At 46.9% G+C, this 21,714-nt stretch overlaps 1 protein-coding gene across 5 annotated transcripts in view; it reads left to right on the top strand.

The window, feature by feature from the left end:
* DIRAS2 (DIRAS family GTPase 2) overlaps positions 1–21,708 on the top strand; it is a 28,861-nt gene extending 7,153 nt beyond the window's left edge. For 2 of the 5 annotated variants that reach the window (XM_077759319.1, XM_077759321.1), the window contains exons 2-3: positions 11,439–11,499; positions 20,686–21,708. In XM_077759319.1, coding sequence (XP_077615445.1) covers positions 20,721–21,320 — 600 coding nt within the window. In that variant the 5' untranslated portion in view covers positions 11,439–11,499; positions 20,686–20,720 and the 3' untranslated portion in view covers positions 21,321–21,708. Of the gene's footprint in view, positions 1–11,438; positions 11,500–17,846; positions 17,915–20,685 lie in introns of those variants that run through there. The other 3 variants (XM_077759322.1, XM_077759323.1, XM_077759324.1) reach the window with 2 other exon arrangements.
* The last annotated feature ends 6 nt before the right edge of the window (positions 21,709–21,714 follow it).

The raw sequence follows: 21,714 nt of genomic DNA on the forward strand, positions 1-21,714 counted from the left end.
TTTGCTAATTCTCGGCATCGGCCGCTGTGACGTCAGCCACGTGGGGTCCCGGGTCCCTCATCTGTTCGTCGGGGCTGCTCCCGCCCAGATCAGAGGTGTTTTGAAGACACAGCTGGTCGAGGACCTCTGCACCCTCGTGGGAGGGTCCTGGGCTGTTGCCATGGGTAGATGTTACCAGACCTGCATCTTCCTGGTCCCCTCTGTCTCGCTGTCCCCGCTCGTTCTTCCTGCGTGCAGCCTGGCATGGAGCCCGCGGTCTTACCTTGCTCCTTGCTTCTCCATGGCCCTCTGGCCTTCAGCAGCGGCCCTTCCTGGCTTATTTGCTGCACACACTCTCCAATTAATCTTAAACTATTGATTTTTTTTCTTTACATCCTGCTCTTTGACTGCGCCTGCAGGGAATCACTATTTTTTGTCTGGTTAAATCCGCGTTCCTGCTTTGCCAACTCTTTCCTTCTGTTCCTTGACTGAGCCCATCTCCCCACGGGCAGTCCCGCCTCTGTAACTGCATTCATGCTGTTTTGCGAGCGTAAGAATATCCCCTGCTTGATATTTTTGTTGCTCTAGTCCGTTCATCCCTGGAAGGATTCTGGGGCGGGGTGGGGGGGTGTCCTAGCTTTGACCAAAAGCCTGCAGAGGACAGCTGGTGCTAAGAACTGTCCGATGTCACCTGCCATTGGATTCTAGACACACTGGTAGCCGTAGCCTTTGATGGCATGTTCTGCTGACCTGCCTGGTAACTGCAGAGCAGACACCAATAAATATTGATTTGTGGTTCACAGCTACTGCCTCCGCACCCTCGCCTTTTCTCATCCCGTCAGCCTCTGACCTCTGATGCCTTGGCTCACCAGGTCCAGCGTCCACCCTCACGGTTTGTCCAAATGCCATCCAGGTGACCTCAGTCTTTCTGTCCTCTCTTCTGAAGCTCCACCTGACAGTGACAGTCACAGGGGATGTAGTCAGTCCTGGGAGCTCTCACCCCCATCCTGAGGGATGCAGGGCACCCCTTCTGTAGCCAAGGTGTCCTGTGCTCGCGGCGCACCTTCTCAGTGCGCTTGTTCAGCTGCTCTGCCGGGACCTGCATTTCATCCCACTGGCCTCCTCAGTTGTTACCTTCCCATTGATGTTTACACATGTCCATGTCTGTGTAGCCTTCAATTAATTAAAAAAAAAAACAAAACAACAGCCTAGCCTGGGTGCTGGCGAGCCACTGGCTTGTAGCCCTTCCTCCGCTCCACAGCCAGAGTCCCAGGAAGTGTTCCTCTGTTGCACCTCTCACTCGCTCCATCAGAGCTGCTCTTGTGGGTCCCCAGCCGGTGCCCCCCACACCTGACCGGGGCCCAGCATGCTCTCAGGAGGGGCTCCCATCCTGCCTCTCTGGTTCTGCCACTTACAAACCTTGTGAGTTTTTTTCTTGACGATTTATCTCCCTTCGCTTCACATCTTAACTCCTTCTCCAGCCCAGGGCCACCCATCCCTGCTGGTGGTGCTCTCCCTGGGTCCCCTCTTCCCTGCTGCCTTTCTAGCCTGGGCCCCCTGGGCTTTCGCCGGTTTGTTATAACAGACTTCTGGCCCACGTTCTCCACTGCAGCCGGCCCCCTTTGGTGGCCGAGCGCCGCCCTCCGAAGCCCGCGTGGTCACGACCGTGGCGCCCTGTCCAGCCTCAGCGCACATCGCTACCCTCATGCAGCCACTGATGGTCACATCACCCGGCTTCTGGTATTTGGAGGCCCCTGGCTGTGGCGCTTCAGATGCATGGAGGGCTCTCCCCACACGGGGCCTGCGCGTGGCCATGGCCTGCCTTGTGGGTGCGCTCCCCCAGCACAGGGCCAGGGACGACGCGTCACGAGCGCCGCACTGCCCTGTCACTGAAGGGCTGGCCCGGTCCCACTATGTTGTCGCAGCCCGAAGCCACGTCTGAGATGCCGCGCACACGACAGCTGCAGGTGCCTGGCCACCGTGGCCCCAGGGTCTCTGCCCACGTGGCTCTTGCTCGAGGCACCTTGCTTAGTGTGCCCTTCTCCGGCTGTTCAGGTTCACTCACACTCTGCGCAGATCGGTATTGAATGTCCCTGCAGGCCAGGCAGTGTGCAAGCCACGGGGGGACAGCAGGGAACAGAAATGAGCAAAAGCCCGCACGGAGCTTATGGTCTAGTGGAAGTAAACACGAATTTTAAGAAAGTAAAGTATGCAGTATGTCAGGAAGGAATGCGTGCCAGGGAGAAAAACAAGGCGGGAAGAGGGGGTAGACGGCCAGGCCTGAGGCTGGGATTGTGCAGTGACAGAGGGTGGTCAGGAAAGTCTTTTCCAGAAGGTGATATTTGAGCACAGGTCTGCAGAAGGTGGGGGTGGGGAAGAGTGGTCCGTGTCGCACANACAGCAGGGAACAGAACTGAGCAAAAGCCCGCACGGAGCTTATGGTCTAGTGGAAGGAAACACGAATTTTAAGAAAGTAAAGTATGCAGTATGTCAGGAAGGAATGCGTGCCAGGGAGAAAAACAAGGCGGGAAGAGGGGGTAGACGGCCAGGCCTGAGGCTGGGATTGTGCAGTGACAGAGGGTGGTCAGGAAAGTCTTTTCCAGAAGGTGATATTTGAGCACAGGTCTGCAGAAGGTGGGGGTGGGGAAGAGTGGTCCGTGTCGCACAGAAACTGCCTGGTCAAAGGCCCTGGGGCAGGGGCATGCCGGCTGTTGTCTGAGTAGCAGTGAGGAGACAGAGGCGGCCCGAGTGAGCCGGGGAAGAACAGCAGGAGGTGATCGTGGGGGTTGAGCCCTTTAGCCCTTGATACTGGGGAGACGGTGTGGCCGGTGGAGGGTTTTGGGTGCAGGAGTGATCCGGTGCCTTGGGGAGTGGATGGGGGCAGCTTGAGGCTGAAGCACACTCACTGCTTAGGAGGCTGCTGGTGGACTGGACATGAGGTGCTGGAGATGAAGAGGGGTTCGGGGGGCCCTGGGGCTTAGGCCTGGACATCGGAACGAATGTCATCGAGCAAGATGAGGAAGGTTGCCAGGGGAGCCGTTGAGGGGTGTAGGCAGCTCCGTGTGGGGCTTGGGGAGGCCTCCCGGGCGCCCGAGCGGAGAGGTGCAGTGGGGAGAGGGCATATACATACGCCTGCGGTTCAGGGCACACGCCCGCCGTGGCTGTGCCGTGGGGCATTGCTGCCCTGTGGTTGCCATCTGTGGTCGCGGAACCAGAGGCTGGGTGAGCTTGGCAGGGGCGGCACTGACCACCTGCCCTGCGGCCACACCGTGGTCCAAGGCAGGATGTTCTGTCTCCTGCTTCCGCGCCGCCCTCCAGGACGCCCCTCACAGCAGGGTCAGCCCGCCCCTCCTCTGCTGAAGACCCTCAGTGGCCGCCATCCTTCCCACGAGAAAAGCTGCCTCAACAGGACGCCTGTCCCCTCCCGTTCCTTGTTGACTTCATCTACTTTCCCCGCTCCCTCCCTCCCTGCATTCCGGAATCCTCTATGATCCTAAACACACCACACAGGCATCTGTACTTCCACCCACTGCTGTCTCGACCAGGGAGCTCTCCCCAAGGAGCCCAGACCTCACACTGTTGCCTCTTCTCTAGTCTTTGCTCAAATGACAACTTTCCAGGCAGCCGCTGTCCAGCCTCTGGCCAGCTGTGATGTCCCCTGCACACCCTCGAGATGGAGCTCAGGGGCACTGCATCTGCGTGTTTTCTCAGATGCATCCACACTCATGCAAACCCTACATTCGAAAAGACCTTTAAAATGATAGAGAAGGGGCGTCTGGGTGGCTCCGTCGGTTAAGCATCTGACTTCGGCTCAGGTCACGATCTCACGGTTCGTGGGTTCAAGCCCCGCGTCCGGCTCTGTGCTGACAGCTCAGAGCCTGGAGCTGCTTCAGATTCTGTGTCTCCCTCTCTCTCTGACCCTCCCCTGCTCACCCACTGTCTCTCTCAAAAATAAATAAACATAAAAACAATCCTTATGATGATAGGGAAAAAAAGTTTGATTTTCAGGTTTTTAATTTGCAGCTAGGACAGCTGCATAGGAACGCATCTGCATTGCTTCTGACCCAGTCACGTACCAGAAGCCCTTTTCCCCGTTGTGTTGAGAAATGATTGACATGTATCACTTATACATTGAAGACATCTGGCGTGGTGCTTTGATTTATATCTAGTGTGTAATGATTACCCCAGTAGGTTCATCTAACGTCCGTTTTCTCATATAGATAAAATAAAAAGAAAAGAAAAAAATTTTCGAAAGGAGGAAATTTTCTGCTTGGGATGAGAACAGTTAGGATGGAGACGCTTCCGCCCTCCCCGTGTAGCCTCCGCACCGGTGGCTGCCGTCACGCGATGCACGTCACAGCCCAAGTACCCCTGTCTGATAACTTAGAAGTTTGTAAGGCTTTTCTTTGTTTTGTTTCTCTTTTTTGTTTGTTTGTTTTTTGAGAGAGAAAGAGAGTGCATGAGTGAGGGAGGGGCAGAGGCAGAATCCCAAGCAGGCTCCACACCAACAGCGCAGAGTCAGACTCGGGGCTCCATCTCACGCCTGAGCCCAAATCAAGAGTCAGATGCTTAGCCGATGGAGGCCCCCAGGCGCCCCAGGAGGGTGTACATTTTGACCACTTTTCCCTTCCCTCCCCTGCACCTCTGGTAACCTCGTGTCTGACCTCTTTTCTAATGGGTTTGGGGATTTTGCTTGTTTGTTTTAGATTCCACATGTCAGTGAAATCATATAGTGTCCATCGTTCTCTGTCTAGCTTATCTCACTGAGAATAATGCCTTTTTATTTATGTATTTATTTCTAGGAGAGAGAGAGAGACAGCGTGAGCAGGGGAGGGTCAGAGAGAGAGGGAGTCACAGACTGAAACAGGCTCCAGGCTCCGAGCTGGCAGTCAGCACAGAGCCCGACGTGGGGCTCGAACCCAAGAACCGCGAGATCATGACCTAAGCGAAAGTCGGACGCTTAACCGACTAAGCCACCCAGGCGCCCCGAGAATAATGCCTTTAACATCCATCCATGTTGCTGCAAATGATAAGAGTTCCTTTTTTTTTTTTAACGGCTGCATAATCTTCCACTGTGTCAATGTACGAAAACATCACCTATTCATTCACCGAGAGACACCGAGGTTGTTTCTGTGTCTTGGCTATTCTAAATAATGCTGCCACGAACATTTCTTTTTCTTTTCTTTTCTTTCTTTCTTTCTTTCTTTCTAGAAAATTTGTTGTTAGTGTATAGAAATGCTAGGGATTTTTGTATGTGAGTTTTGTATCTTGCAACTTTGCATAAGTCATTGATTAGAGCTTACGTGTTTTGGCTGAGGCTTTAGGATTTTCTCTGCCTAAAAGCATATCATGTTCAAATACAGACAATTTACTTCTTCCTTTCCGATTCTCACCCCTTTTGTTGCGTTTCTGGCCCGATTGCTTTGGCTGGACCCCCAGGACTGGGCTGAATAGGACAGGTGTCAGTAGGCACCTTGCCTTGTTCCCGGTCTTAGGGGGACCTTAGGGTGTCAGTTCTTCCTCTTGTCAGGGTGTGCATAGCCAGCAACAACTCTGTTGTGGTGACGCCACTCTTCTAGAAGCATATTCTCATGCATCTGTTTTAAAACTGCTCTCTCCATACGGTCGTTTTTCCAAAGGAGGGGGTGTGCCCTGTGTCCTGTCTAAGAGACCATCTTTATGTTAGAGACACAGAGGAGATACACCTGTTTGTGTAAAATACCTGCTCGGGGGCACACTGCTGAGAGCCACCTGCCATACAGAAAATGACGGTGGATTTAGAACAATTGCTCTTTGCATAAAAGATAACATAAGACTTCCCTTTTTTTTTGTTCTGCGACACTTCTGTGTCCTTGGCTACCAGATAACTAGTAAGCCATCCTGCAGGAGATCAAACTTCCGTGGTGGCCTCTTATCTCCTCAAAGGGCACGTTAAAGAATTTGCTGTGTCCCGAAGGTTTTATTTTTGTATGTTACATATTATTATATATTATTTGTGTATACTCAAATACTTGCCATGTATATATTGCATATGTTATCTATATGTGTGCATAATATTACATAGTTATTATACATACATGTGGTATATATTGTGTGTGTATATATATATGGCATATATGGCATATATATATAGAATATATTCTTGCCTATTATAAATTGAAAATACCTATTTTATATTAAAAAACACCAGTTGGGGGCACCTGGGTGGCTCAGTGAGCTAAGCGTCTGACTTTTGGTTTCAGCTCAGGTCAGGATCTCATGGTTTGTGAGTCTGAGCCCTGTGTCAGGCTCTGTACAGACCCTGTTTGGGATTCCCTCCCCCTTCCCTTGCTCCTGCTGGCACGCTCTCTCTTTCTCTCTCTCTCTCTCTCAAAATAAATAAACTTTAAAAAATAAATAAAAAACGCCAGTTGGAGACAGCTACATGGAAAAGAATGAAACTGGATCACTTTTTTTTATATCGTATACAAAAATAAACTCAAAGAAGTAAAAGACCTAAATGTGAGACCTGAAACCATAAACTCCTAAAATAAAACACAGGCAGTAATCTCTTCGACACTGGCCATACCAGCATATTTATGGGTAGGTCTCCTCAGGCAAGGGAAACAAAAGCAAACATAAACTATTGGGACTACAAGAAAATAAAAAGCTTTCTTTTACAGCAAAGGAAACCATCAACAAAATAAAAAGGCAATCTAGTGAATGGGAGAAGATATTTGCAAATAATATATCTAATAATGGGTTAATATGTAAAGTAGGTAAAGAGCTTATATAAACCAATACCAAAAAAAAAAAAAAACCCAAATAATCTGATTAAAAATGGGCAGAGGACCAGAATAGACATTTTACCCAAGAAGACATTTAGATGGCCAACAGACACATGAAAAGATGCCCATCATCACTCATCATCAGGGAAATACAAATCAAAACCACAGTGAAATGTCACCTCACATCTGTCAGGGTGGCTAAATGAAAAAGACAAATAACAAATGTTGGCGAGGCTGTGGAGAAAAGAAATTCTATGCACTGCTGGTGGGAATGCACACTGGTGCGGCCACAGTGGGAAACAGCATGGCATTTCCGCAAAAAATTAAAAATAGAAATACCATATGATCCAGTAATTCCACCTCTGGGTATTTACCCAAAGAAAATGAAAACACTTATTCAGAACGATATATGCACCGCTGCGCTGCAGCCTTATTTACAAGAGTGAAGACGCTGAAGGAACCCAAGTGTCCATGGACAGATGACTTACTACGAAGATATGGTGTATAGACCATGGAGTACTACTCAGCCATAAAAAAGAGTGAGATCTTGCCATTTGATACAACAGGGATGGACCTAGAGGGTGTGATGCTGAGCGAAATAAGTCAGATAGAGAAAGACAAACACCATGTGACTTCACTTATATGTGGAATCTGAAAAACAAAGCAATTGAACAAACAGCAACAGATTCAAAAATACAGAGAACAAAATGCCCAGAGGTGTGGGGTGGGTAGGGGAGTAGATGAAATAGGTGAATTGAAAAAATAAAATAAAATATCCCAACGCATGATATCTGGTAGCTCCTGCCCACTCTTGGCTTAAACTTCTTGCTGTCAGTACTTCCTGAATGATACAGTAACTTGTACGCCCCCGGCTCCGTCTCTGTAATGTTACCACAGACCCTTTTGAAAGGTTGGCACTGCCTGCCTATGAGTGGGTACTCTTACGTAGATTTTTTTTCAAAACTTGATTTTGTTTCCTTAAAGAATTCATTTGTGTTTCATCGATTCATCGATTTTCATTAGTTGGCTCACCAAAATGTATTCCCACAGCAGAGAATCATTCAGCGAGCTCTGCGAGTTTGCGCTGAGTCTGGTGACGGGCTGGGTGCATTGGCGTGCTGGTGAGTGAAGCCAGCGGGGAGAAGGGGTGAGGAGCGACCTCCAACAAACTAACAAACACTGAGAGAAGAATGTATGTGACAAAGTAGCTTATTATCGAGAGAGAATCATTCCAGCCAATTAGGGCTGCACTGTAAAGCGTGTTTGAGACATTTGTACTTTTTATCAACTGCTGCAAATCTCTCTTCTGAGGAACTTCAAATATTGGTTTCTTCCAACCTGAAGCATTACTTTCTATTTATCTATCTATAGGATTCAGAGAAGGAATGCATTTTAGTTTGTCACCTGCACTTTGGTGTGTTATTTTATCTACTTTGCCACAGCAGGAAAATAGACATTTTTTCTGGATTGTGGCTTTTTGGTTTTCACGATTAATTAGAAGAGGGTTCTAAGAATTTTCTAAAAAAATCACATGTACTTGCATTTTGTGACGCATTGCATTCATTATAACGTGTTGGTAAACTTTGCTAAAAAAACATATAGGGGCTCGTTCTAGAGCATTCTATTCCAGTAAGTATACAATGTGAGCCACATATGTCATTTTGCATTTTCCAAAGTAACCACATTTTAAAAACTACAGGCATAAGTGAAGTTAATTTAAGTAATTTACTGTACCCAATGTATAAGAAATAACATTTTAAGTTACATCAATATCACAATCATCGTGAATTTAACATTCTTGTTTATACTAAGTCCTCAAAATCCGGTGCGGGAAGCCTCCCTTCAGAGTGGCAGAAGCTCACCTGGGGAGTGGCTCCCATGTTGGGTGGCTCAGTCTACTGGGCTGGGCTGGGTTTTCAATGCCCTGGCTAATGGTGATGCTGAACGTTCCCTGTAATGCAGTATATAATTAGGGCCAGGAAGTAGGTGCAAATGGTAGGTGCAAAATTAGATTTTTGTTTGGTGTTGTCAGATCTGATTGGACACTTTGCTTCTACTGAGGGATGTGGACGAGAAAGGAGCAAAGCTGTGTGACCTGCCACTTGCTGGCGATTATACTCGTGTCAGGAGTGTGGTCTTTCATTAGTGACCTTGTTGTTGCCAAAAATGTTTTCACTTACATTCATATATTTTTGTTGTGATAATAGACACGTAACAGAAAATCTACCAATTTCAGGTGCACGAGTCAGTGACCGTAAACATGTTCATGCTATCGTACCTCCATCCATCCATGGAATTCTTCACCTCCCCAAACTGAAACTCTGTCCCCATCAAACACTACGTCTCCACTCCCTCCACCCCCAGCCCTGGCGCATGCCACGCTACTTTCCAACTCTGGGAATGTGACTACTCTAGGGACCTCATCTGAGTGGAGTCCTGTGGAATTTGTCCTTTCCTGACTGGCTTATTTCACACAGCGTAATGTCCTTGAGGTTCATCCACGCTGTAGCAGGTGACAGAACTCCCTTCCCCTTTCCGGCTGAACGACGTTCCATTGTGTGGATGGGCCACGTGTTGTTTATACATTCATCTCAACAGACACTGGTTTGCTTCCACCTTTTGGCTGTAGTGATTAGTGCTTTTGTGAACGTGGATGTGCAAGTACCTTTTCAATTATTTTAATTATAGATCTATATATCAATTGTATATCAGTTATTTGGGAGATACACCCAGAAGTGGACTGCTGAGTCATATGGTAATTCTGTGTTGAATTTTCCCACAGTGGCTACCCTGTTTTAGATCCCTACCCATAATGCACAAGGGTTTTAATTTGTTCATATCCCCACACTTGTTATTTTCTGATTGCTTTTTTCTTCTGTCTTTTGCTTTGATTTTGGAGAGTAGTCATCCTTCTGGGCATGCAGTAGGGGCTCAGTGTGGCTTTGATCTGCGTTTTCCCTGGAGACAAATGGTGTTGAGCATCATTTCGTGTGCTTCTTGGCCATTGATAGAACTTCTTTGGAGAAATGTTTATACAAGCCCTTTGTCCATTTTTCAGTTGATTTGTTTTCTTTTTTGTTATTCAGTTATAAGTGTTCTCTATATATTCTTTCTATTAGGTCCTTGTCAGAATATATATTTTCTCCCACTGTGCATGTTGTCTTTTAACTTTCTCGATAATGCTCTTTGTTGCACATATTTTGACTAAGTCCAATTTATTTATTTGTACACCATTGCAAGGGGCCCCAAATAGTCAAAGCAACCTTGAAAAAGAAGAGCAGAGCTAGAGACCTCACACTTAACAGATTTCAAAACTTACTGCAAAGCTACAGTAGACAGAATAGTGGGGGGCTGGCATAGGAATAGACATATGGACCAATGGAATAGAACAGAGAGTCCAGAAGAAAATCTTCACATTTACGGCTAGTTGATTTAAAAAAAAAATGTTTTTTAATGTTGATTTTTGAGAGAGACACACACACAGAGTGTGAGAGGGGGAGGGGCAGAGAGAGAGAGAGGGAGACACGCAATCTAAAACAGGCTCCAGGCTCCGAGCTATCAGCATGGAGCCCGAAGCAGGGCTTGGAAACCACGAACCAGGAGATCATGACCTGAGCTGAAGTCGGACACTTAACTGACTGAACCACCCAGGCGCCCCAATCGCTAGTTGATTTTTGACAACTAGGCTGAAGATAATTCGATGGAGGAAGAATTGTCTCCTTAACAAATGGTGCTGGGACGAGGGGACACCCACAGGGAAATGACCTTGCACACCCCTCACACCGTATTCAAGAATTAACTCAAAATGGATCACGTGCCTAAATATAAGAACTAAAATCATAAAACTCTCAGAAGAAAGCAGGGGTAAATCTTCATGACCTTGGGTTTGTCCCTGTGTCTTAGAAATGACCCGGGAAGCATGAGTAACAACCCAGTTGATGATTGTCTGAGAGGGTCTTTAGTATCCACTTGCCAATTTTGCAACCTTTTATTTGGCTAAAGCTAGAAACCAATCTGGGCAAGTCCACATCATGCAGAGCCACGTTCCAACAGGCTGATGGTGAGGGCAGGCCCCGGGCTGCGCACGGAGCACACTGAGCCTGCACGCCCCGCACTGAACGCTTTCTCTCTCCGTGTTCTCAGAACTTCCGTGTTCCCGCCACCTTCATGCTTTGGTGTTTATTTCCCTGCAGGGCAAGCCGGAGGGTCAACCTTGGTGACTGATCCTTCCACAAAGGAGATGCTGTTGCTTTTTATTCGCATGATTTTCCTCTTCAGTTCCCATACCTGCGTGGAAAGAAGAGGAATAAAGCAGAAAATGCCCCAAACATGGTCAGGCTCTTGGTAGGCTGAAAAGTTTCACAAAATGCATGTTATGTGGCCCTTTGGCGTTCCTGACCATGATGTTTTCTCCAAATAGAATGATATCAGACACACCCTGGTGAATCTTTTTTCTGTGCCTAAGCTGCGGGGTCATTTGCCTCCCAACAATGAAAGTCTTAAAGAATAATGTATTCTACTGCTTCCAATCCAAGACATGCTTCAGTAACTCCCGACTTGTTTCGTTTTTGCAGATGTTGAGTCTTGCCATGAATACCTGAGTGCCACCCCACGCCCCACCCCACGAGATGGTGGCTCCATTATCTGGGTACAGATGTGTCATCTGCTTCAATACCTGTTCTTACATTGCAGGGCGAGGTGTTTCCAGATCACCACAAAGCAACGTTCCCGAAAAAGAAGTCTGCTTCCTTAGGTAAAGACAAACCATAACTGTTTAACTCTTTACGATCTGGCAAAAATTTCCTGCTAACAAACAAATCTTTCATTTTTTAGGGTCAGCTGAGAAGGTACACGAAATGAATCTTTAATGAAATTGAAATTCTAAAAATACATAAAAGTATGCTTTCCTACCTAGAGAATTTATATTCCATTGAAAATTAATTCCTTCTTTAACATGTCCTTATTTGTGTTATAAAATTGGTAATAGTTCTTGTTTTTACTTGAGTGATCCATTTATCTTTTATTAGTAGTAGTTTGAAAGGACTTTCTTAAAAAAGTTATTTGTTTTGAGAGAGAGAGAGAGTGCAAATAGGGAGGGGCAAAGAAAGAAGGAGAGAGAGAGAAAGAGAGAGAGAGGGAGGGAGGGAGAATCCCAAGCAGGCTCTGTGCTGTCAGCAGAGAGCCCAGCTCCGGGCTTGAACCCACTAACTGTGAGATCATGACCTGAGCCAAATTCGGACACTTTGAGCCACCCAGGCACCCCTGAAAAAATATCTTCATCCTCTGATGATAAAATGTCTATTTCTTATAAATCATAATACTATGCCTCTAACCTAATATTCAGTATTTAAAATATCTCATTTTTAATTCTTTATTATAAGACACATGTTTTTATATTTTATGATACTTTGGGATGGATTATTTACTCCCTTTCTTTGATCTGTTCCCTCATTTCCATGCGTAAGCTTTTCAGAGGGGTAAGGGGCTAGAGACCATTTAGTCCAGATAAGTTCCAGAAAAGGAAAGCAGAAAGGCATCATTCCAGACAGATGTCCTATTCAGGGCAGAGACTTTGGGGGACAGATCTGTGCATCCAGAGAAACTACCCTAGCTGCCTCTCCCAGCCAACGGTGATTTCTCTCATAAATCAGTGAACAACCAGGGACCAGCAGACATTTGGTGAAACAACCATGAAAGAGGAAGATCACGATGAACAGACAGAGCCGGAGATGTGTCAGATATGTGATAAGAACAGCAACGACAAATCTCAATTAGCATCCTTGGTGAGAGCCAGCATGGTATCAGCTTGCCCGAGATAAGAAAGTACCCCTGTGAGAGAGAGGATATCAGAGTATGAGAAAGGGGATCGAAAATATAAGGAAAAAGCTTCTAGAGCAATGAAGAATAGGTACACTTGGGCCATCGCCTGGTAAGAGTTCCAGAAAGAGAGAGAAGTAGAGGGATTAGGATGATGTACTTCTTAAAAATAGAAAAAAAAAAAAATTTCCCCAGGCTGCAGAAATGATTGGGTTTTAAATCCACCACCAAACTCCCAAAAACACGTAATTAAAAAGCAGTTCTAGATATATCCTGGTGAGATGGCATAACTCTCAGTATAAAGAGAAATCCTCACCCTGCCGAAGAGAAGGAAAATCCCAAGTTCCCTACAGAGGAAAGGGTATCATATTGCCTTTGATTTCACATCAATATCCCTGGTGATGATCGAGTTGAAAAATAAATAGTCCTTAAATTCTGTGGAGAAAATATTTTGAACTTAGTTAGACTGCAGGATTGCATCAATCACGGGAAAAGGGCATGAACTCAAAAGTTTTAATGTCGTCTAAAAGAATTTATCAGTGATGTTCATACCAAGACATAGAATGGATCCAAACAAGGTGATAATAAATTGAAATAGAAAAATTGGCAACTAGGGACACCTGGGTGGCTCAGTCGGTTAAGCGTCCGACTTCGGCTCAGGTCATGATCTCACAGTTCATGGGTTCGAGCCCCGCATCGGGCTCTGTGCTGACAGCTCGGAGCCTGGAGCTGCTTCAGATTCTGTGTCTCCCTCTCTCTCTGCCCCTCCCCAACGTACCCTCTGTCTCTAAAATGAATAAACACTAGGTACAAAAACACACAGACAAAAAACTATGGGGAAAAACCCCAACCCAACCTAAGACCCCAATGATGTGGACACAGAAAATTATGTGCCAGCAAAGTGATTGCCAACAGCTTTCCCTTCAGTGGGTTCAGGCCTACTGTCTACTTCTGCACTGAAGAATCTTTACAAAACACTTTTCATAGGCTGTTTCCTGATACGGTTTAGAAACAACCTGCAGGCAAGCACAGAAGACTGAATATAAATTTTGGAACAAATTGTAAATGTTATATCTGGAAAACTGAAATACCGGCATGTACTTTAAAAATAGAGTGTAAGTGACAAAAATCAGGCGATGGAGGAAGGTGGTGTGCTAATTTCAGAGAACGATATGGTCCAACGTTGGTCGATACGTCAAGACATTGAAGTTTTATACTTCAGGCATTGAGTGCATTGCTTAAAATTCTCATGGTGAACACCAGGGAGTGATCACTGAATTTCCATTCCTTTTAACAGCGGTTGTTTCTGGAAAGAGGCTGTCAAAGGAAAGAAGGGGGCTCCATGTGGAAGAGTGTTTTACAATCTCTTTTATCTTTTTAACCAAGTATATGCATTATGTCCCTTCCCTTCTCATTTTCATTTCAAAGCGCTAGGCTGAGACATGACAGGTGGTGGTGGGTGGTCTGGGCGGGTCCACGAAGACCCATCACCCTGTGTGCTTCCTGGATCTCGGTGGCTCCTGCCTTCTTCCAGGTTTGCTGTGTTGAACATGCACAGTCGATCTCTACACACAGCCCCCCCCCCCCAGCACCTCGGCTGATTGTCCCTTCCTCTTTCCTTAAGCCCTCAGTTTCCCTCAAGAGACATCCCCGCATCTGGTCTTTCTGGCCATCCCCTCAGTTGTCATCGCTCCCACACGCACTGCAAGATGCCTGACTCCCTCCGTAGCCCGGGACATACCAGTTAACCGGAAGTTTGTCCGACTTCGTTCACCTCCTACAGCCCCCAAATCAAAGCTACCACGCTCCATCTCCAAGGATGCCTCCCTTTAACTTGGATCCAAGAATCAATACTATTAGGTTTCCTGGCTTTTAAATGAAATTTTAAAATGTTTGGTATTTCATTTCCGTGATAATTTTGAAAGAATAAAATCATTCCGAACAATCTGGACGACCACCGTGTAACTCGTCCGTAACCAGCAGCCGTGTGAAGATGGACTGTTGCATGTACCATTCTTAGTATCACCTTTTTCTTTTTTTTTTTTAAAATTTTTTTTAAATATTTTTATTTATTTCTAAGAGAGAGAGAGAGAAACGGCGTGAGCAGGGGAGGGTCAGAGAGAGAGGGAGATACAGACTCTGAAATAGGCTCCAGGCTCCGAGCCGGCAGTCAGCACAGAGCCCGACGCGGGGCTCGAACCCACGAACCGCGAGATCATGACCCAAGCGAAAGTCGGACGCTCAACTGACTAAGCCACCCAGGCGCCCCAGTATCACCTTTTTCTTATCATGGGGATATATTAATCCAATGCAGGGCTTTTATGGTATGAATGTTCCTTTTCTACCGTGAACATGTGGGCTGTTCCCATCACCTGGCTATTAGGGATAAAGCCGAGCCCGTTACTTTAACACGTTATTGCTCACACTGGAGGCTCTGGACCTGTTCCTCTCTATCTGTGAATCCGTTTCGGAATCTAGACCATGTCATCGTGTAGTGTCTTTCTGCTCCTCCCAGTGAGCTTGAAATCAGGAAGTATGTTCTCCAACACCCTTCCTTCGTTCAGTCCCTCCCTCCCGTCCTTCCTGCCTTCCGTCTCCCGCCTAACCCCTTCCTTCCCGTCCTTTCCTTCCCTTCCTCCGTCCCTTCCTTTCTTTCTTTGTAAATTCACCATTGTTTCACTATTCTGGGCCTTTGAATTTTCAGGTGAACTTTGGAATCAGCCTGTTGATTTCTGTAAAGGCAATTGGAATTTTTGTAGACTGTACTGAATCTGTGGTTGATTTGGGGAAATTGCTATTTTAACAAAATTAGGTCCTCTGATACATAAACGTGGGTGCCTTTCCACTTATTTAGGTTTTCAGTGTCTTTCAGCAATATTTTTTAATTTTCAGAGTATAATGTTTATGCCTCCCTATTAATTTTCGTCCTAAGTATCTTATGCTTTTTGATGATATTGTAAATGGAATTGGTTTCTTAATTTTGTTTTTAGATTATTCTTTGCAAGTGTGTAGATATACAGTTGATTTTTATATGGATATTTGAAATCTTTTAGAAGTAGTTTATTAGTTCTTTTTTTTGGACGTTTCCTTAAAAGTTTCTAAGTACAAGGTTATGCCTCCTGCAATAAATAGTTTCATTTCTTCCCTTCCAATCTGGATGCCTTTTATTTCACGTTCTTGACTTATTCTTCTAGTTAAAACCTTCAGTAAAATGGCAAATAGAAGTTGCAAGGGTGGGAACTTGGTCTTTTTCCTGATTGTAGTGAGAAAATAGCCTTTCATCATTAAGTATTGTCTTAGCTGCAGTGTTTCATAATTCCCTCTTCTTCTGGCTGAAGAAGTTCCCTTTTGTTCCTGATTCACTTTTTTTTTTTATTTTAATCATGATTGAGTGTTGAATTTTGTCCATTTTTTTCTTTGTTGTGCCTACTGAGCTTATCATTTTTTAAATCTTTGATTGACATGGTATGTTATATTACTGTTTGGATATTAAACCGACTTTGCATGCCTGGCATGAGTCTTTCTTGGTTATGATGTATAATTCTTAGGATATATTGGCGGGTTCAGTTTGCTAGTCTTCACTGAGGATTTTGTATTTGTTCATAAGAGATACTGCTCTGTAGTTTTCTTGTTGTATCTCTGTGTGTAAGCTGGTATCAGGGTAATTTTAGCCTCAGAGAGAGTGACAGATGTACCCTCCTATTCAGCTTTTTGAAAGAGTCTGTGAAGGATTGGTAGTAATCCTTTGAACACTTGCCAGAATTCACCAGTGAAGCTATCTGCATCTGGCTTTCCTTGTGGATGTTTGTTTGTTTGTTTGTTTGTTGACTACTGTCTTGCTATGTAGGCCATTTTGGATTTTCGATTTCTGCTTGATTCGGCTTTGATAGTTTGGGTCTGTGTCATCTGAGGTATGTAGCATATTTCTGTGCACGTGGTCACAAGAGCCGTGAGAACTCAGTAGTGATGTCTCCTCTGCCACTTCCGATTTTAGCGATTTGCGTTTTATTGCTTCTTTGGTCAGTCCAGCAAAAAGTTTGTTAATTTTATGGATATTTTTTAATAAAACCCAACTTTTGGGTTTATTGATTTTTCTCTATTGTTTTTCTATTCTTTTTAAAAAAATTTGTAATGGCTTATTTATTTCTGAGAGAGGGAGAGAGAGACAGCATGAGCAGGGGAGGATCAGAGAGAGGGGGAGACACAGAATCCAAACCAGGCTCCAGGCGCTGGGCCAGCTGTCAGCACAGAGCCCGACGCGGGCCTTGAACCCACGAACCGTGAGATCACGACCTGAGCTGAAGTCAGATGCTCAGCTGACGGAGCTACCCAGGCGCCCCTGTTTTTCTATTCTTCGACTAACTTCCACTGTAATCTACGATTTCCTGCATTTTTCATCCTTTGGATTTACTTGGCTCTTATAAGATGGGAGGTCTGAGGTCTTTGCTCTCATTTAATGTAGGGGTACAGCTATAGTTTCCGTCTCCTCCATGATTTCTTGACTTTTTTTTTTTTTTTTGCTTTCTTGGCATTTTGCTACCTTCTTTCCAGTTTTTCCTCTTGTTGCTGCTGCTCCTTTGGGACCTCCTTTTCCGCCTAGTCCTTCCTAAACAGCTAGAGAGCCTGCCCACCCCCCTCCCTGGGCTGAGTGTTGGTCCTTGTGTCACAAACACCCCAGAGCAGCTCTGTGAAGAAGGTGGTGTTGCGTCTCCATTTTCTGGTGCGGGCAACTCGGGCGCAGAAAGCGGAAGTAGATAACTTGCCAGGCTCTCTTGTTCACATTTGGAGTTTGGTCTTCTCTCTTGCTATATGTCTTCCCCTGGCTGAGTTTTACGTATTATTGTGCTATTTTTATGTGGATGAAGCCCCCATCCTTATCCCTAGACTGGACCTCCCTGCCGAGTTTTCAGACCGCAGCCCCGTCACCTACCAGATCACATGTTTGCCCTGCAAACCTGACCCGGCCCAGCTGCGTCCTGCTCAGCTTCTCTAAACCTACTTGTCTCCTTGGCCTTTATCTTGACTGATGATGCCGCTGCTCTGCTGCGCAGCCAGCTCTGCCCCAGCTGTCACTGCACGTCCGCTTTCTGCCCCGGCACTGTGTTAGCTCTGGGCTCTACTCCCGCCCTTGTACGTCTGCAAGGGACCCTGTCCCCTGGGTGACCTGCCCTTTCCCCCTTCACACCTTCACGCTGCCTTCTGTGAAGTCTCTCCTGAGGGCCCCGCCCAGAGCTGGACGCCCCACCAGGCTCTCTCCCGGCCTTTGTTTATGACTTTCCCATGGCAGCTACCACGCAGGGTATGGGATTTCCTGTGCCTGTCCGTCTTCTGATGCCGGGAGCTTCTGTCGGGTAAGCACTAAGTCTGCATATTATCTAGAGGGTTTTTTTTTTTAATGCTTATAAAACAGTGACCTTTATACCATTTGTTAAAAATGGTATATTTGGGGAGAGAGAGAGAGCAGGGGAGGGGCAGAGAGAGAGAATCCCAAGCAGGCTCTGCAACATCAGTGTGGAGCCTGACGCAGGGCTGGAACTCACAAACTGTGAAATCATGACCTGAACCAGAGTCAAGAGTCAGACGCTTAACCGACTGAGCCGCCCAGGCACCCCAACCTTTCTATCTTTTTGCCTGCCTGTCTCCTGTGTATCTTTTGGGGTCCCGCTCCCAGACTTCTTAGCAAAGTCATTCTTGGAATCACAGGTTAGAGTCGGTTCCCTCAGACCTCTCTTTGGCAGCGCTGCTGTGATGTAATTCATCAAATATGTGTCAAGTCATCTTTTCATTTCTTCACTTCATCCTCAGATCCAGGAGCGCAGAGCCCGCCTCAGGTCTGTCCTCTGGGCATGCGTTTCCCGGCCCCTCCCCCAGGGCCCGGTCTGTAGAGGAAGTTCAATAGGTGCTGTTGGACAGGGGACGGGCAGTGGCTGGAAGGTCCCCCTGGCCACATTCAGTGTCGGCTGTCTATATTTTGGTTGCCAGTTGAATAACGGAGACACCTCAGCACAGCCAACAACATATTCACCACACGCGGGATGAGTGTGAGCTCACGACCAGGGGCTCCTACAGAGATCTCAGGATGTAGAGCTGGTGAAGACACGTTCCCTTCCAGGTAGATGCTTTCACTCCACGCTGGAGCTAAATACCCATAATACGAGCTGAGGTTGAGCACAGATACCATCTTTTGAGCACAAAGAGAGGCTTGTTCTGAGAGTGCAGGGAAGCTTCAAGCCAGATCCCAAAAGCCACTGCATTTTTAAAAATGTAGAACGATTTATTACACTCTTGAGGTGATCATGATGATCTCACAAGCATTTACCAGACAGACCGAACTCCAAGGCAGGATTTCCTGAAGCCTTTTGCATTAATCAACTACCTGACATCTTGCTGTATTTTCTTTGGGCATTTGATGTTTTCTCAGCTTCTCGGTGGGTTAGGGATTCCGCAGTGCACACAAGAACGGCTGAATATTTAATTGAACAGATTTGGAGGCAAACATGCACGCGGAAGCCAGAGAGAAATCCGAAGAGGGAATGCCCGGGCTTTGATCACACCTTGTCTGCCGGGGGACACAGTTACTGCACACGCCCATCTGCTTCCGTAGCTAATTACGTTCAATCATCTGAAGATGCCTTTGTTGTGCAGCACCTTTTACTATGGTCCTGAGTCACTCTAAGATGGGAAAAGCTAGCATGATGGCTTCCTGGAGAAAATGGGTTAAAAAATCGATATTGCTTAATTCCCTACTTTTTTGTGTGTTATATGTCCTTCCTTACCAAAGAAGGAACAGGATGAGATATTTGATCATCTACATGTGAGGACGGCATGTTTACCCCTTGGGCTGGGGGTGATGTTTGTAAGGCAGGGAAACCACAGTTCATTCTACTGTGACAACCACCTGTGGTTATTTCTTCTGTTATCTTGGTAGCACTTGACTCTTGGGAATGGTTGAAAATAAAGCACCTGTAATCATTTTCATTTTGATTGAAATTTGATTTGGATGAAAGAACCCTCCAAACTTCTTAGTTACCCATCAGGTCTAGCTGCTCAATGACTGTCCACACCAGGGCCTCAGTAGTGCCCAAGCCACCGCGGCCAGCCGGTACCTGGTGTGCCTCCCAGCCTCCCCTGCCCCCAGCTGTGTGAAGTCAGGGGCGCTACATTCCCTGATGCCATCTGTGTTTCCAGTGCATGACAGGGACAGGGACGCCACTTCTTCTGGGTGCTGAGGATTTCATGAGGTACTATAAGTATTGAATAAAAATGACTAGCCTTCTCCTCCCCTTCCTCTCCTCCTTGCACTTATAAAAAGCCACATATTTTATGACTTAAATATTGGGTGCTCGTAGTACTTTGGGTAAAACAATAAGGATACTCTGTGATTGTGTGTGTGTGGGTGTGTGTGTGTGAGTGTATGATTGTGTGTGTGATTATGTGTATGTGATTCCGTGTGTGTGATTGTGTGCATGTGTGATTGTGTGGTTGTGTGTGTGTGTGTGTGTGATTGTGGTGTTGGGAAGGTGATTGATTTCCCACTGCCCTTTACCCTTCCTTGATTCCCTCTCCCTTGAGCTGAACTGGCGTCTTTTCCTCAGGCACGGGGATGCTCAGAATCATGGTCCGAGGAGGAGAAACAGACTGAGTCCAGTTAGCTACTGAACAGGTGGCTGCCTTATTGGAAACTGGAGATTGACCATAATTACTGGATTTAGAATTATAGAATTGTTTTAGAATTTAAAAAATTTTTAATGTTTATTTATTTCTGAGAGAGACAGAGCATGAGTGGGAGAGGGGCAGAGAGAGAGGGAGACACAGAATTCGAAGCAGCTCCAGACTCTGAGCTGTCAGCACAGAGCCCGACGCGGGGCTCGAACCCACCAACTGGGGGTTTGAGTCAGATGCTTAACCGACTGAGCCGCCCAAGCAACCCTAGAATTTTTAAATGAAATTCAAATTTTCTTACATTGGGACAGCGAAAACAGAATTTATCACTTCGGTTCTTTTTAAGCTTAAAGTTCTTAAAGAACTTAAGTTCTTTAAGAGAGGGTAAAGCAATCTTTTTTGAGACTCTCGTTCCTTTTTTTTTAAACCGATTCTCTCGCACGTCTGGTTCCTTTGCCAGGTGCTTCCTGGTTGCGAGCCGGGGTGTCGAGCAACATGCCGGAACAGAGCAACGATTACCGGGTGGCCGTGTTCGGGGCAGGTGGCGTTGGCAAGAGCTCGCTGGTCTTGAGGTTTGTGAAAGGCACGTTCCGGGAGAGCTACATCCCCACGGTGGAGGACACCTACCGGCAGGTGATCAGCTGCGACAAGAGCATCTGCACGCTGCAGATCACGGACACCACGGGCAGCCACCAGTTCCCCGCCATGCAGCGGCTGTCCATCTCCAAGGGCCACGCCTTCATCCTGGTGTACTCCATCACCAGCCGGCAGTCGCTGGAGGAGCTCAAGCCCATCTACGAGCAGATCTGCGAGATCAAGGGGGACGTGGAGAGCATCCCCATCATGCTCGTGGGCAACAAGTGTGACGAGAGCCCCAACCGCGAGGTGGAGAGCGGCGAGGCCGAGGCCCTGGCCCGCAAGTGGAAGTGTGCCTTCATGGAGACCTCGGCCAAGCTCAACCACAATGTGAAGGAGCTCTTCCAGGAGCTGCTCAACCTGGAGAAGCGCAGGACCGTGAGCCTCCAGATCGACGGGAAGAAGAGCAAGCAGCAGAAAAGGAAGGAGAAGCTCAAAGGCAAATGCGTGGTCATGTGAGGCCCTCCCGTGCGGACAGCAGGGGCCCGTGCCCCCGCCCCGCCCCCATCCCCTTCCCATGCGACCCCCGTCGTCAGGGCAGCATGTACGATGCCCACGTGTTCACTATCGCATTTTGACAGAGACGTGCCCCGTTGTCCCTGAGAGGGCGCTTCACGCCACCGCCCATAAGCACCCCCTCTGCAGAATCAGGGATTCCGCCCAGCAGCTGAAAGGGGAACCCATGCACCCTGCACCCCAGGGCGCCTGGTGGGGGGCTGGGCGTCTCTGAAGGCGGGTCTGCCCTGTGCAGGGGGTGGGGGGGCCCACTGGGCTCTCACCCGCGGGAGCAATCTGAGTGCAAGACTAGGACCCATTTGCATGCTTGTGAGAGAATGTGAGCCTGGAGCTACAG

The sequence above is a fragment of the Crocuta crocuta genome, unplaced genomic scaffold (genome assembly GCF_008692635.1).
Source record: "Crocuta crocuta isolate KB4526 unplaced genomic scaffold, BGI_CrCroc_1.0 scaffold41, whole genome shotgun sequence".
Taxonomy (NCBI): domain Eukaryota; kingdom Metazoa; phylum Chordata; class Mammalia; order Carnivora; family Hyaenidae; genus Crocuta; species Crocuta crocuta.